This window comes from Neomonachus schauinslandi, chromosome 8 (assembly GCF_002201575.2).
Source record: "Neomonachus schauinslandi chromosome 8, ASM220157v2, whole genome shotgun sequence".
Taxonomy (NCBI): Eukaryota; Metazoa; Chordata; class Mammalia; order Carnivora; family Phocidae; genus Neomonachus; species Neomonachus schauinslandi.
This window is the reverse complement of record NC_058410.1, coordinates 34,390,367-34,403,683: the sequence shown is the minus strand read 5'-3', so window position 1 is coordinate 34,403,683 and position 13,317 is coordinate 34,390,367. Positions and strand designations below refer to the sequence as shown.

At 37.3% G+C, this 13,317-nt stretch overlaps 1 protein-coding gene across 1 annotated transcript in view; it reads left to right on the top strand.

Moving 5' to 3' along the window:
* Positions 1–13,317, top strand: part of LAMA2 (laminin subunit alpha 2) — a 472,574-nt gene that overhangs the window by 274,050 nt on the left and 185,207 nt on the right. Inside the window, exon 29 of the mRNA XM_044917544.1 lies at positions 6,887–7,021. Within this exon, the coding sequence (XP_044773479.1) occupies positions 6,887–7,021 (135 nt within the window). The remainder of the gene's footprint in view (positions 1–6,886; positions 7,022–13,317) is intronic.

Here is a 13,317-nt window from a genome sequence, read left to right as displayed (position 1 = left end):
TGACCTGAGCCGAAGGCAGCCGCTTAACCGACTGAGCCACCCAGGCGTCCCTGGTTAGATATTCTTAATACCTCTCCTACCTACAGCTGATGAATCATATGAAGATGAAACGACCTATGACCCTAAAGCACTATTATGGTGCCTGGCAGTAGTCAACGTTGGTTGATGTTAGTAGTGTTACTATGGAATAATTAGTTACATATCCATGCATTGATTTCTTTACAGAAAATGGTACGCATCTTTTGTAAATAGGATTTGAGGAGTTTGGGTAAGTATGGCTCGTAAGGCAGATGGTGGCACCAGCTCAAAACTAAAGTAACTTAAAAATAATGAATATAACTATCTTGAAATGTAGCATGCTATGATGAAAAGAAAAGGAGTTTGGTTTCAGTGATTCCTCCCTAGCTCCACCACTCGGGCAGGGCATTCACTCTGTTTGTTGCTGGCCCTTAGGACTTTCACCTGTAGAATCATAATGAGGATTGATTTAAATGAAAATATGTGTGTGAAAGCCCTATTAATCTGAAATGCTATTCAACTTAGTTACCATTATATAAATTCCACGCTGTTCAGAGAACAAGTTCATAAGAATAAATGCAAGTATCTGTAAAACACACTTGGAATAATTTCATAACTTTGTGGCTGCTCTGAAAGGCAATATTCATATGAATGTGTCTATTTTGGTCTAATAAATAGTCAAATAACCCACCTCATTATGAAGTCATAACTCCTACCTATACATATATGTACTTGTACACATACTAGTAGGTGTATTTATTGCATTTATATGCACAACCAACCAAAATACACAGATGCACATAGTGTAGATGTGAACAATGAGACAGTGAATGTGGCGCATATAAAACATGCTACCTTTCCAATGAGCATAAAAGACTTAAAGACAGAGGACAGAAAGAACTTGAGATTTTTCTACAAGTAGAATTTTATCCCAAGAAGCGTTTGGCTATACTGTGGGTTTACTGGGTGACCTTGGTCAGTTCTTTAGTTGTTATAGGCCTTAGTTGCTATATAGTTATCCCATCTATAAAATAACAGGTTGGGGTTTTTTTTGTTTTGTTTTTTTTATTTATTCATGAGAGACAGAGAGAGAGAGAGAGAGGCAGAGGGAGAAGCAGGCTCCCAAGGAGCAGGGAGCCCGATGCGGGACTCGATCCCAGGACCCTGGGATCATGACCTGAGCCGAAGGCAGACGCTTAATCATCTGAGCCACCCAGGCGCCCCAGGTTGGGTTTTGAAGTTCGAAAATTCTCTGGCTCTGCAATATTATTTTGCCATAAAAGGTATTGCATAAGTAGTCAAGATTGACCTTTCGCTGTCTTAAAGAGAAAGCTACCACAGCTATATTTTTTTCTGCATGTATTTAAAAGAATACTGTTCACTTACAAATAAAAATGTGAGTAGAGGAGCAAATTATTTTAACGCGGTCTACCTTCCATTCCGGATTTTGAATGTTAAAAGCTCTTTTTGCTGTGATTGGTAGGCTTTTTAAATAACATATTCTAAAACATGCTTTTCCATTAATCTTAGTAATTTTCCATCATTATGTGAAAATATATATTAGCACAAATAAAGAAACTGATAAATGAAGAAGATTAAGAAAACTAGGAACACATACAAACCAGCATCTGCTTTGATGGCTTCGTCCATGTCCTGTGAATTTCACTTAAGCTCCTATTTACAGACAATAATTACAGTAATATCCTAGTGTTGAGATTATGGGGCTAAAGGCCTACCTCTCATAATAAGGTGCCTGAGGTGCTCTCCACATCCCATTGCCTCTAATCCATTATACATCTTATTTATAATTCATCTTGATTCTAAAGTGTAATTGCCCAAGCATAAAATCTAATCATCAAAGCAAGAGATAAGGACAGTTTTGAAATAATACCTCCCATTCCAGTAACATATGCTTTGGGTCATGAATACACAAAGCAATTCCTTTACAATACTTTTGCCAAATGTATGGTATTCTAGAGACATTTGCATTTACAAGCTCTTCATTTCCTGTTTTTACCCAAAATGTGGTTGCAAATAAACAGAATTAAGTGTTAGTTACTGCTGAAAGTATAGCGAATTGTGAAGACACTTAGCCTTTGCTTGTCACCTCTCATCTTATAATGCTTCGGCCCTATTCATTGAGAATGTTAGTTCTAGAAATGCCCACTTATTACAATCTATGATTTGGTGTAAAGATGAGATTACCTTTAGAAGTCAAATAGAGGACTCATTTTCCTTATCGCATTTGTTGGTGTGGGAGCCATTGAGTTTCTCACCATTGTCTGAGTTCACATGATTGCCTGACTGCCCTAAACTGACCTAAACTCAGGTTAGGTTGTATGTAGAAATGGAAATAGTCAGCACTGACTATATGGTTCTCTGCAATAAGATCATGGTGATCAAACAGTTGCAGATGATTTCTAGATCGTATGTTGCGCAGTTCAGCCTCTGTCTCCTCACCCTCATGTTATAATAGGGGGCTCACAGTTGAATGGCTGCTGTCTACCGGGTCACCATTCAAAAATAATTTTTTACATCTCCCCAAAATGTATACCTATTATCAACTCATAAAACTCAAAAGACAAAATCGTGAAAATAGACTTTTCTTCTTCCATACACACATCTCTTGGGATACTCTTTACCACTTTTGTTGTATGTGGAAGATCCAAAGACTCTTTTCCTGTGCACAAAAATATTGAGGCACATGGTATGGGTAAGTAGGCAGACATGGATATTCTGTTACCCAATGCAATGTAGAACAATTACTGTTGTTTCTATTTTTAGTCTGTCTTCAATGACTATATTTAAAAAATTATCTGGAATAGAGGCATCTATGTTGATTTATTATATGTAAAGCACTAAACATACATCATCTTCTTTAATCCTCACAACAACCTTATAAAAGAAAAAAACAACTTACCGTTTACTGAATGCCTACTGTATCCTGCACAACATTTCCTAATATACCTACACCAACACTGAGTATGTATTATGACCCCCATGTTATGGATGAGGAAATGGAAGCCAGGCAGGTTACAAAACCTGCCCACGACCACACAGCTAGAAAACAGCAAAACTGCAATTTGAGCCCAATTAAGTCTGTTTCAAAAAACCTGGATGCACTTACATACTCAATTCTGACGTTCTACAAGATCCTTATGTTCCAGGTGAGGAAACTGCAGCCCTCAGTGTTCAACACCTGCGTAAAATTATATTAGTGAGAGGTGAACAAGAATGAAACTGAGGATTGCCTGGTTGCAAAACCCGCGTGAAGGTATAAGATAGGGTTTCCATTGGCAACAAGCACAAGTGTTCTTGTTAAAGTCTGAGGAGAGAGGTGGGAAATGTTGTGTAACTCTGCACCTGGAGCTGTGGGTTCTCTATTCTCTTTGTCTCCATCCTCCCACATTTTTATGCAATTCAAACATTTTGAGATTTGAACATTTTGATGAGATGCCATATTATGAAAATAAAGATAGAAGGACTGCAGAAGACAATTGTGCTATGAATAACTTTAGCACAAGGAAAGAGAACTTTGGAAAAGTTTGAGTTAGAAAAAAAAGGGGCAGTGTTTATTTGCTTTTTTTAAATTCTCCATTTTGTTTCAGAAAGGATTGTAGACAGGACTTGGAAAAATAGCTATTATCTTTCCTCTTTTTATTCCAACTCAAGCATAATCATTCTCATAAATGTTGCCCCAGTTCACTGAGAACATCTGATATTGAAAAACTTACAAAAATACCAAAATGTGGAAAGAATAAATACAAAAAGGATCCAAGAAAGGAGGGGATTAAGATGAAATGAATACATCCAGTTCCTTTAAAGAGTGTTTTAAGGTTCTAACTCTTGCATTGTCTCTTGCTTTGCTAACTCTTAGAAATTTGATCTAGCAGGACATAAAATTTAATCTAGAGTGTTAGAACTAAAAGAAGATTCAGAAATCATCTGAGTTAATACACCTGCTCATTTGTGGGGTGGGGAAACCACATCTCAATGATGCCACGCAACTTGCCTGTATCCCTTAGAAAAAACTAACTTGTAAGATCAAGGCTTCCATATTCATTTGCATCACAGTATTGGAGTCTGTATGCCCTTTAAAAGGCACACATTACCAGCAGAGAGTGAGGAGCATGCCAGTGATTCTCAATTCTGGCTGCTTCTTAGACCCATCTAGGAGTTTTAAAACAAACTCTGGCCCTGATCTCCACCAATTAAATAAGAATTTCTAGAGGTGGGGGTGCCTGGGTGGCTCAGTCAGTTGAGCATCCAACTTTTGGCTTCAGCTCAGGTCATGATCTCAGGGTCGTGAGATCGAGCCCCACATGAGGCTCCTCGCTGGTTGGGGAGTCTGCTTGAGATTCTCTCTCCCTCTCCCTCTGCCCCTCCCCGCTCTCTCTCTCTCCCTCAACTAAATAAATAAAATATTTTTTTAAAAATTTAAAAGTTAAAAAAAAGAATTTCTGGAGGTGGAACCAGGCATCAGTATATAAAACCCCTCAGATGATTCTATGTGCAGCCAGAGTTGGGAACCACAAAGATAGGCCTAGAGGGTTCAACGCAGAGCTCCAGTGGGAGCTCAGGCTCAGACTCCCATTACAGGTGCCTTTCGGCTTTGTCCTGCTCTCTCCCGGGAAGAGTCATGTTATATGGGTAATTGGGTGTGTGTTACAGTAAACTTCACCTGCCCTGCTCACCTTCAGGTTTCAGTATATAACACTGAATTTCATGTAATTCCTCAATGAAAAGTCCTGTTTCTGAACTTTATTCTTCCTCTGAGACTTGTCTTGAACTTCTGTTTGAGGTATAAAATGGAGCTAGAAAAACTGTCTATTTGTGTGATTTTCACATTCACACACAGACACAGACACATAGAGACACACACACACACACCTACACACACACACACACACACGCACCCCCCAAGCAAATACACCAGGAAAATAACAATAATTATATAGGTATCCAAGGATGAAATCCATGTAAAGAAAATCCAGTTTTATTCTATAATCAGCATACTAAAGAACTGGAGCAACTCATACTGTGAAATATTTTTAAATATACTTTGAATGGTTTCTTCAGTTTCTTAAATCAATTCCTCAGCCATAATTTCTAGGCCTTATTTGGTAACAATAGCGATATGAACCTTGATTTTAAATAATATGAATAAACTTATTAAAATATATGATTAAGTCCACTATAAAACAAATGAGACTCAAAATATTTTGAATACTATTCCCGATTTTCTTTATCAGCTTGCTCAAAGCTGGGACATTATTTAATCTCATTAAAATATCTTATAGGCTATGATAAAAACAGACTCTTAATTGAATGCTTAATTGAGGTGCTTTTGCAGTATCCAAATCAAAATAAGCGAGGGAGTGTTGACTATTGATCTTTTTCTTTCTCCAAGGAACCTTTTTGTATATACCACTCTGGATGACCTAGTCCAGAACCAAAAGAACTCAGAGGCATTGGGAAGTTTTTTTGTTTTTTTTTTTTAATTTTTTTTATTTAAAGATTTTATTCATTCACTTGAGACACAGAGATACAGAGAGAGAGCATGAGCAGGGGGAGAGGCAGAGGGAGAGGGAGAAGCAGGCACTCCGCTGAGCCAGGAGCCCAATATGGGGCTCGATCCCAGGACCCTGGGATCATGACCCAAGCCGAAGGCAGACGCTTAACCATCTGAGCCACCCAGGTGCCCCACTGGGAAGTTTTTTTTTTTTTTTTAAGATTTTTTTTTTTTTTTTTTTTTAATTCGTGAGAGACAGAGCGAGAGAGAAAGGCAGAGGGAGAAGCAGGCTCCCAAGGAGCAGGGAGCCCGATGCGGGACTCGATCCGAGGACCCTGAGATCATGACCTGAGCCGAAGGCAGATGCTTAACCATCTGAGCCACCCAGGCGCCCCCCACTGGGAAGTTCTTAACGCATATGTATTTTTCCTGCTTATTCGGCAATCATTCTTTCATCAACAGGAGCAAGATATCCTGTGGGAAAAAATCCTACATAGCTAAGGTGGTAAAACGATCCCTTTATAATCTTCATTGGGATCTGAAGAACTCTTATCTCTCACTCATAAATCAAACAATGTCTGATAAATGTGGTAGCTTTGCATACCAAGAGGACTGAGCCTGGAACCCAAGACCTTTCTCATTCCCTCCGGGGCTATGGGCTTCCTTCTCAAAAGCCAGAGATGTTTCTTTGATACACTTGCATAATAAACCCAAATGAAGATGGAAGTCTTGATTCTGCGTATGTCAGCTTTCCTGGAAGTTTTCTGTTTGCTCTCAGATTTTTATTGCAAAATGAAAAAAAATAGATCAGGGAAAGAGAAATTTTATTGGTGGTCTAATATTCCCAAGACATGAGAATTTTGAATTTCTTGCTTTTATCGTCTTTAAATTATATCGATATAAAAAATGCAACTGCGACACTTTTCTATTTATTTAATATTTCTCTGAGTCTCATTGGACATTAGCTAGTTATCCATCAAGCATAGAAGAAGCAGACTTTAGGTTATCAAGGACACTGGAATTCTCTCTTTAGTCCAAATGACAATTTTATTTAAAAACAAACCTCTTTCTCAAGAAAAAGATTAAAAAGATTATTTGAAGCTTTTTCAGATTGAGTGGTATATGCAAATGACAGCCCTCCTTTGCTAAGGTCTGAGGTCTTGGATGCTTCCTGTATACGTTAAGGACCACACAGAAATACACATTTGGAATCAAAACTGGCCCTTGTGTTTATAAGTGATATTACCTTTAATGCAGGTAGGGGGAAAGAAGTCCTTTTTCACCCCTGAGGAACCCAAGGATTGCTAAACCAAGGTTTATAACTTGACTGTCCTAATTGCTTTCCTTTTCTTCTAGACATGCATGCCAGGATTTTATCGACTGCGGTCTGAGCCGGGTAGCCACACTCCTAGACCAACTCTGGGCACCTGTGTTCCATGTCAGTGTAATGGACACAGCAGCCTGTGTGACCCTGAAACCTCCAAGTGCCAGGTATTTACCACGTCTTTCTTGACTAAGGGCCCTGTGATCATTTATCTTTATACATGCTCAGATAGCATGTGCAGAGGTGAGTGAGCTAAACGGCAGGGAACTTGTGTATGTGTGTGTGAAATAAAACATGGGAAAAAAAGACATTTACCATATTATACATTTTTTAAAGTAATTAAAAATTGATCATTGCAAAAACCACTGCTCGTGTCAAGAAATAAAATATTAACAGCATTTTAGGAGAACACCTGAGGACACTACTATTTATTTAAAATCATACGAGGGCTTTTTTTCTGATTACATGCAAAAATAAACATATAAAAAAATCTGGAAATTATAAAAAAGTATTAAAAAAAGATAAAAGTCATCTAAAATTCAACATAAACATTTAATATTTTTGGTATTTTCTATGAATTTTATGCATGTGTTTATAAATAAGATTCATATAATACCATAGGTGCCATTTTATGTTCTGCTTTTTAAATATACCTATTATGAGCATGTTACGTTGCTGGATGTTCTTTGAAATCTTTAGTCTTTGATTAGATTACGAAATCCCTATTTCCCCCTCTCTCTTGCAGCATCACTTTTTGGTTTCTTTGCTATCTTAAAAAAATAATAGTAAAAATAAAAACAAAAAACAAAACAAAAATAGGGGCACCTGGGTGGTTCAGTTGGTTGAACGATGGACTCTTGGTTTCTGCTCAGGTTATGATCTCTTATCAAAGACTAAAGATTTAATTTAACCACTTAATTTAACCCATAATTTAACCACTTCCTGTAGAATTCCAGCTGCTCTTGTTGTTGTTGTTGTTGTTGTATTCATGCTAACAGCCTGCCCTCCACCACTGCTATCCACCTTGGAACAGTCAGGACTCTCAAGAAATTCAGGTTTGCCATGTCACCACATAGAGTTCCCCAGACTCTAATCCTCACCCAGGTCTGGACATCAGATTTGCTAAACCCATTTCCCACCTCTCCTCATCTACTGAAACCCCTCCAGTGAGGCTTCTGGAACTCAAAGTAGAAACTCAGCAAACCCCCCCACATATTCTCCCTCTTTGTTTAATATTCTCTTTGTTTTGCTGTCCCCAACATACTGCTCCCCCTAGAGCCCTCCAAGTGGTAGCTCTTGCCTCACACTCTTCACTTCCACTGAGTCTGAAGGCAGGTATCCTTGCTCCTCACTGCCGCTTTCCTATCATCCTCCTTTCTCCCCCATAACAACACATGGCTTTGAATCTCATGCCCCCATCTATTTGCCCACTACACCTGCTCATCGATGTTCTCTCCTAACCCTCAGGTCACTCACCTCATTCCTTGAAGATTTTTCCTTTGTATCTTTGCCATTCTCTCTAGCACTATTCCTATCATAATTCTTGGTGATTTTAATGTTCGTGAGATTAACTCTTCCATACCCTTAACACTGCTTTTCCTCACTCCATGTTGCTATTCTAGAACTTGTCATTACGAGAAACTGAAATGCCTCCACAGTCTCAAGGTCAGCTGTCCTCTTCTTCAACCACCATCTCTTTTCTTTCCAATTCACTTCTTGATACATCAACTCCAACCTTTTTCGTCTCACCATTGATGCTCACACCTTTTCATTGTTCCTTAGCTCCTTCATGCCCTCACTTTCTCAACCAGCTTAATATTCACAACCCTTCATTAGTATAGCTGCCTTGTAATGTTCATTTCTCTTGCTACTCCTTTATTTTCACTCAGTTAATTCTAACGCTTGTTAAATCCTACTGTTCCACACCTATGCCTTCTAAGCTGAATGTGGCTGATGAAAAACAACTATGTTTTCTAGTCTCATCATAAATTCATTATCACTCACTTCAGATCAACCCTTTGTGCTCCTCCGCAATCATATCACTTTACTTCAGTCCATTTCCTCTCCCACATTTCTGGATGATTATTTCATACCTTCCCCTTCCTCTTCAAGCCCTCAAACCCCTCCGCCAGTCCTTCTCCAGACTTAATCTCAATTGATGGTCATGCTTTTATTTCATTGAAAGATTAGAAGTAGTTGGAAGAGAACTAATAGGATCTTCCATGACCGCATGCACCCACCTTTCTGCATCTCTGTGCAGTTACTCCAACTCTTCCATCATTTTAGATGAACTTTTCTTGTTTCTAGAAAAGACCAAGTCTGCACTTATGCTCTAGATCCCAGCCCTTTCTCCTGCTCAAAGACATCATTCTGCCCATCTGCCCACCCCAGCATCACTTTTTGGTTTCTTTGCTATCTTAAAAATAATAGTAAAAATAAAAACAAAAAACAAAACAAAAATAGGGGCACCTGGGTGGTTCATTTGGTGGAGTGATGGACTCTTGGTTTCTGCTCAGGTTATGATCTCCTGGGTCCCCCATGTGCATGTGTGTGCATGTGCTCTATCTCTAAAATAAATGGATGAATTTTTTTTTTTTAAGATTTTATTTATTTTAGAGAGAGAGCATGGGTGTGTGCAAGGGGAGGGGCAGAGGGAGAAGGAGAGAGAATCTTAAGCAAACTCAGTCACAGTGAGCATGGAGCCCCACTCAGGGCTTAATCCCAGGACCTGAAATCATGACCTGAGCCAAAATCAAGAGTCAGACATCTAACCAATTGAACCACCCAGGCACTCCATAAATGGATGAATCTTTTAAAAAATAAAATAAAATAATAAAATAAGATAAAAATAAAAACAAACTCTCTTGACTTCACTTTCCCTCTTGACTCCTACCACTTCGTTCCTCTCCTTATATACAGTAAAGAGTTGTTTATACTCTCTCTAGTTTCTCTCCTCCATTCTCTCTTGAATTACTAAAACCAGACTTTTACCTCTACCACTATACTGAAACCAGTGACTAATATTCAGCTATCAGCCTTCATCTTTCTTGATCAATCAGCAGCATTTGACACTCTAAATCATCCATTCTTCTTTAAAGTTTTTGTTCACTTTGCTTCCCTGGACATGCCGTTCCAGGGATTTCTAAACCAGGTGACTACACCTTCTGTCTTTGCTATATTTTCCTCCGTACTTGAAATCTACATACTAGGGTTTCCAGGATTCAATCCTTGGAACAGTTTGCTTCTCTAACTTATACTCATTCTCATGGTGATCTTACCCAAGCACATGCCTTTCAGTACCTACACTGAGAGACCATGGTATTTACCATTGTTTCTATGATTAAATTTTAGATCCAACTCCTTAATCTCTCTAGAATTTATTGTGGTATGAAGAGGTATCTTTCTTCAAATATATATTATTTTATTTTTTTATTTTATTTATTTTTACTTATTTTATTTAAATGCAATTAGTTAACATATAGTGTCAGATGTAGAGTTCAGTAATTCAGCAATAGCATATAACACCCAGTGCTCATTACTTCATGTGCCCTCCTTAATTCCCATCACCTATTACTTTAAAGAAACATTTATTTATTAACATTTCCTTTATTAACATTTATTAACATTTCCTCCTTAATACATTATGGTATCTGAATATATACACATTTGTTTTATCCATATTAAGATATGTTTAAAGGATCATCTATTCTGTACTATTTACCTTCTAGTTCTTATTACCGTGTTCTGATCACCTTCATTTTATACTAAGTTATAATATCTGAAAAATTAGGGGTGCCTGGCTCAGTCAGTTAAACATCTGCCTTTGGCTCAGGTCATGATCCCATGGTCCTGGGATCAGGCCCCATGTCGGACTTCCTGCTCAATGGGAGTCTGCTTCTCCCTTTGCCCTTCCACCACCTCCTCCCCCTGCTCATACTCTCTCTCTCTCAAATAAATAAATAAAATCTTTTTAAAAAATCTGCTAAACTCAGGCCCTTTCTTCTTCTTTTTCTAATTTCTTGACTAGATGTAATTATGTATTCTTCCAGATGACATTCTGATTCAGTTTCAATCTCTTCACCAAAAAGTGTTACTGGAATTTTTATTGGAATGGCATTAAACCTATGTGTAAAGAATTGCTGTCTTTACAATATCCAGTTATCTTCCCTCAACCGAGGTGTATAATACTCTTTTCTATTCAAAACATTTTGTGTCTCACAGTATACTGTTTTTATTATTACCTGTATAGATTATGTATTTCTTATATTAAAGTTATTTCTATGCATCTTACATTTTTACTTCAATGGTGAATGTTACATTTTTTTCTGTTTCAATATATTCACTAACTTGTCGTTACTGATAAACATTAACGGAACAGATTTTTGATATCCAACCACTTTGTTTTTAGTTCTAGAAGTTTCTCAGTTGATTCTTTCAGTTATTTTTATATTTACAATAATATTATTTACAGATCGTTGTAATTGTGCTTTTTCTTGCCAGAAGGTGTACCTAGTATAATAATTTTATGTTTTTGCCTTAAGTCTTCTAAAAATATTAAATAGGAAGGTAATCAGCTTCCTCTCTTATTCCTAATTTTAATATGAATGCCTCAAGTCTTTTGCCACAAAGTATGACGTTGGTGGTTAGCTGAAGATAGATATTCTTTACCATGTCGAGAAAACTTCTTTTTATTCCTGACTTCTTAAAGATATTCCCTTTCAGTCAGGATAGGATATTGAAATTGATTATGTGCTTATTTGTGAGGAGTAAAGGAAAAGATGCATTAAAGATACGCATTTTGGATATGATCATATATTTCTTTTTACCTTAAACAGAATGATGAATGATATTATTGACTAGATGAATAAGTGAATAATATTAACCATCCTTGAATTCCTGAAACAATTATTATTTGCTCAGTGTAGTATTCTCTCTCTAATCTGCTGGCTTGTAAAATTCAATAAATAATTCAAGAGAGGGGATTAATTTAATTCATATGATTTTTTTTTAAAGATTTATTTATTTATTTTAGAGAGAGAAAGAGAAAGCATGAGTGAGGGGAGGGGCAGAGGGAGAGGGAAAGAAAGAATCTCAAGCAGACTCCATACTGAGTGTAAAGCCCGACACAGGGCTTGATCTCAACACCCTGAGATCATGACCTGAGCTGAAATCAAGAATTAGACACATAGCTGACTGAGCCACCCAGGTGCCCCCATATGATTAATTTTAAAACATTCATAAAGGATACAGATTAATTTCATTTTTTTAGGATAAAAATTGTCTTTATATTGTCCTCTTTAGAACAATTGGCTATTATAGCTATTTTTGTGCTACAGGTCTATCTTTTTGAGATATCCCCAGATGAAGTGAAAAATAAATACGTGTGCAATCACACATGCATAGCTAGTATAAATTTCTGTGCTCTGAATTTTTATATTTTCCTTCAGGGAACATATATAAGTTTTGAATTTAGGCAACTTTGTTCATCTTTGAAATAACACCAGGAGGCCAATAGGAAATAGCTATTATTACTCTGATGCTATAACTGAGGAAACCTGAAGCATACTGACTTCTTTTCTATGTGTAGTATGGATCCCAGTTTAATATCAATGCCATTACACAGAGCAATGCCCTCAACTTTGGGTAGAGTGATCATAAGCATGACTCTGGGGTCAGACTGCTTTGGTTCCAATCCTCACTTCATCTTTTATGGGCTGTGGGAGCCCAGTCAGTTATCTTAAGTCAGTGAGGTCTTAGTTTCCTCATTTATAAAATGAAGATAATAATAGTACCTACTCAAAGTTTTTGTAAGGATTCAATGAAATACTGTATAAAGGGTGTGGAATACTACTTAGTCCATGGCAAGTTCCAGAGAAGTGATAGTGATGATGATGATGATGATGAAGAAGAAGAAGTTAGTAATTACCATACATGTTATCCACCATTTATAGTCTAAGAATCAATCAGATAATAATTAATCAAAACACGTAAAAATCATTATCAGCGCTATGCTAGATTTCCTCACTTTTTCTTTATATCTTTCTTCAAAAATATGGAGTAGAGAAGAATAACACTATAGAAAACTTTACGGCCTAAGCATTTCAACTTTTAAATAAAATCCACATCATTTTGTAAAGATTCCCTTCATAATTCCTAATGAGACTTATCAGAGAACTGTTGCTTCACTCAAGGCATTAATATATCCTACACATAGACATGTTACTACCAATAGCTCAGTGACTATTGTCCCTTAAGGAAAATTTTCTTCCAAATGGAAGAGCAAAACCTATGTGATATTGAACCCCAAGCCAAGGGGAAGCAGAGGTGAGGGAGCAAATGCTAATCAGTAGACACACAAACACCCAATAGACAATCTCAGGTAGGTAGATAGGTAGGTAGGTAGGTAGGTAGGTAGGTAGATAGATAGATAGATAGATAGATAGATAGATAGATAGATAGATAG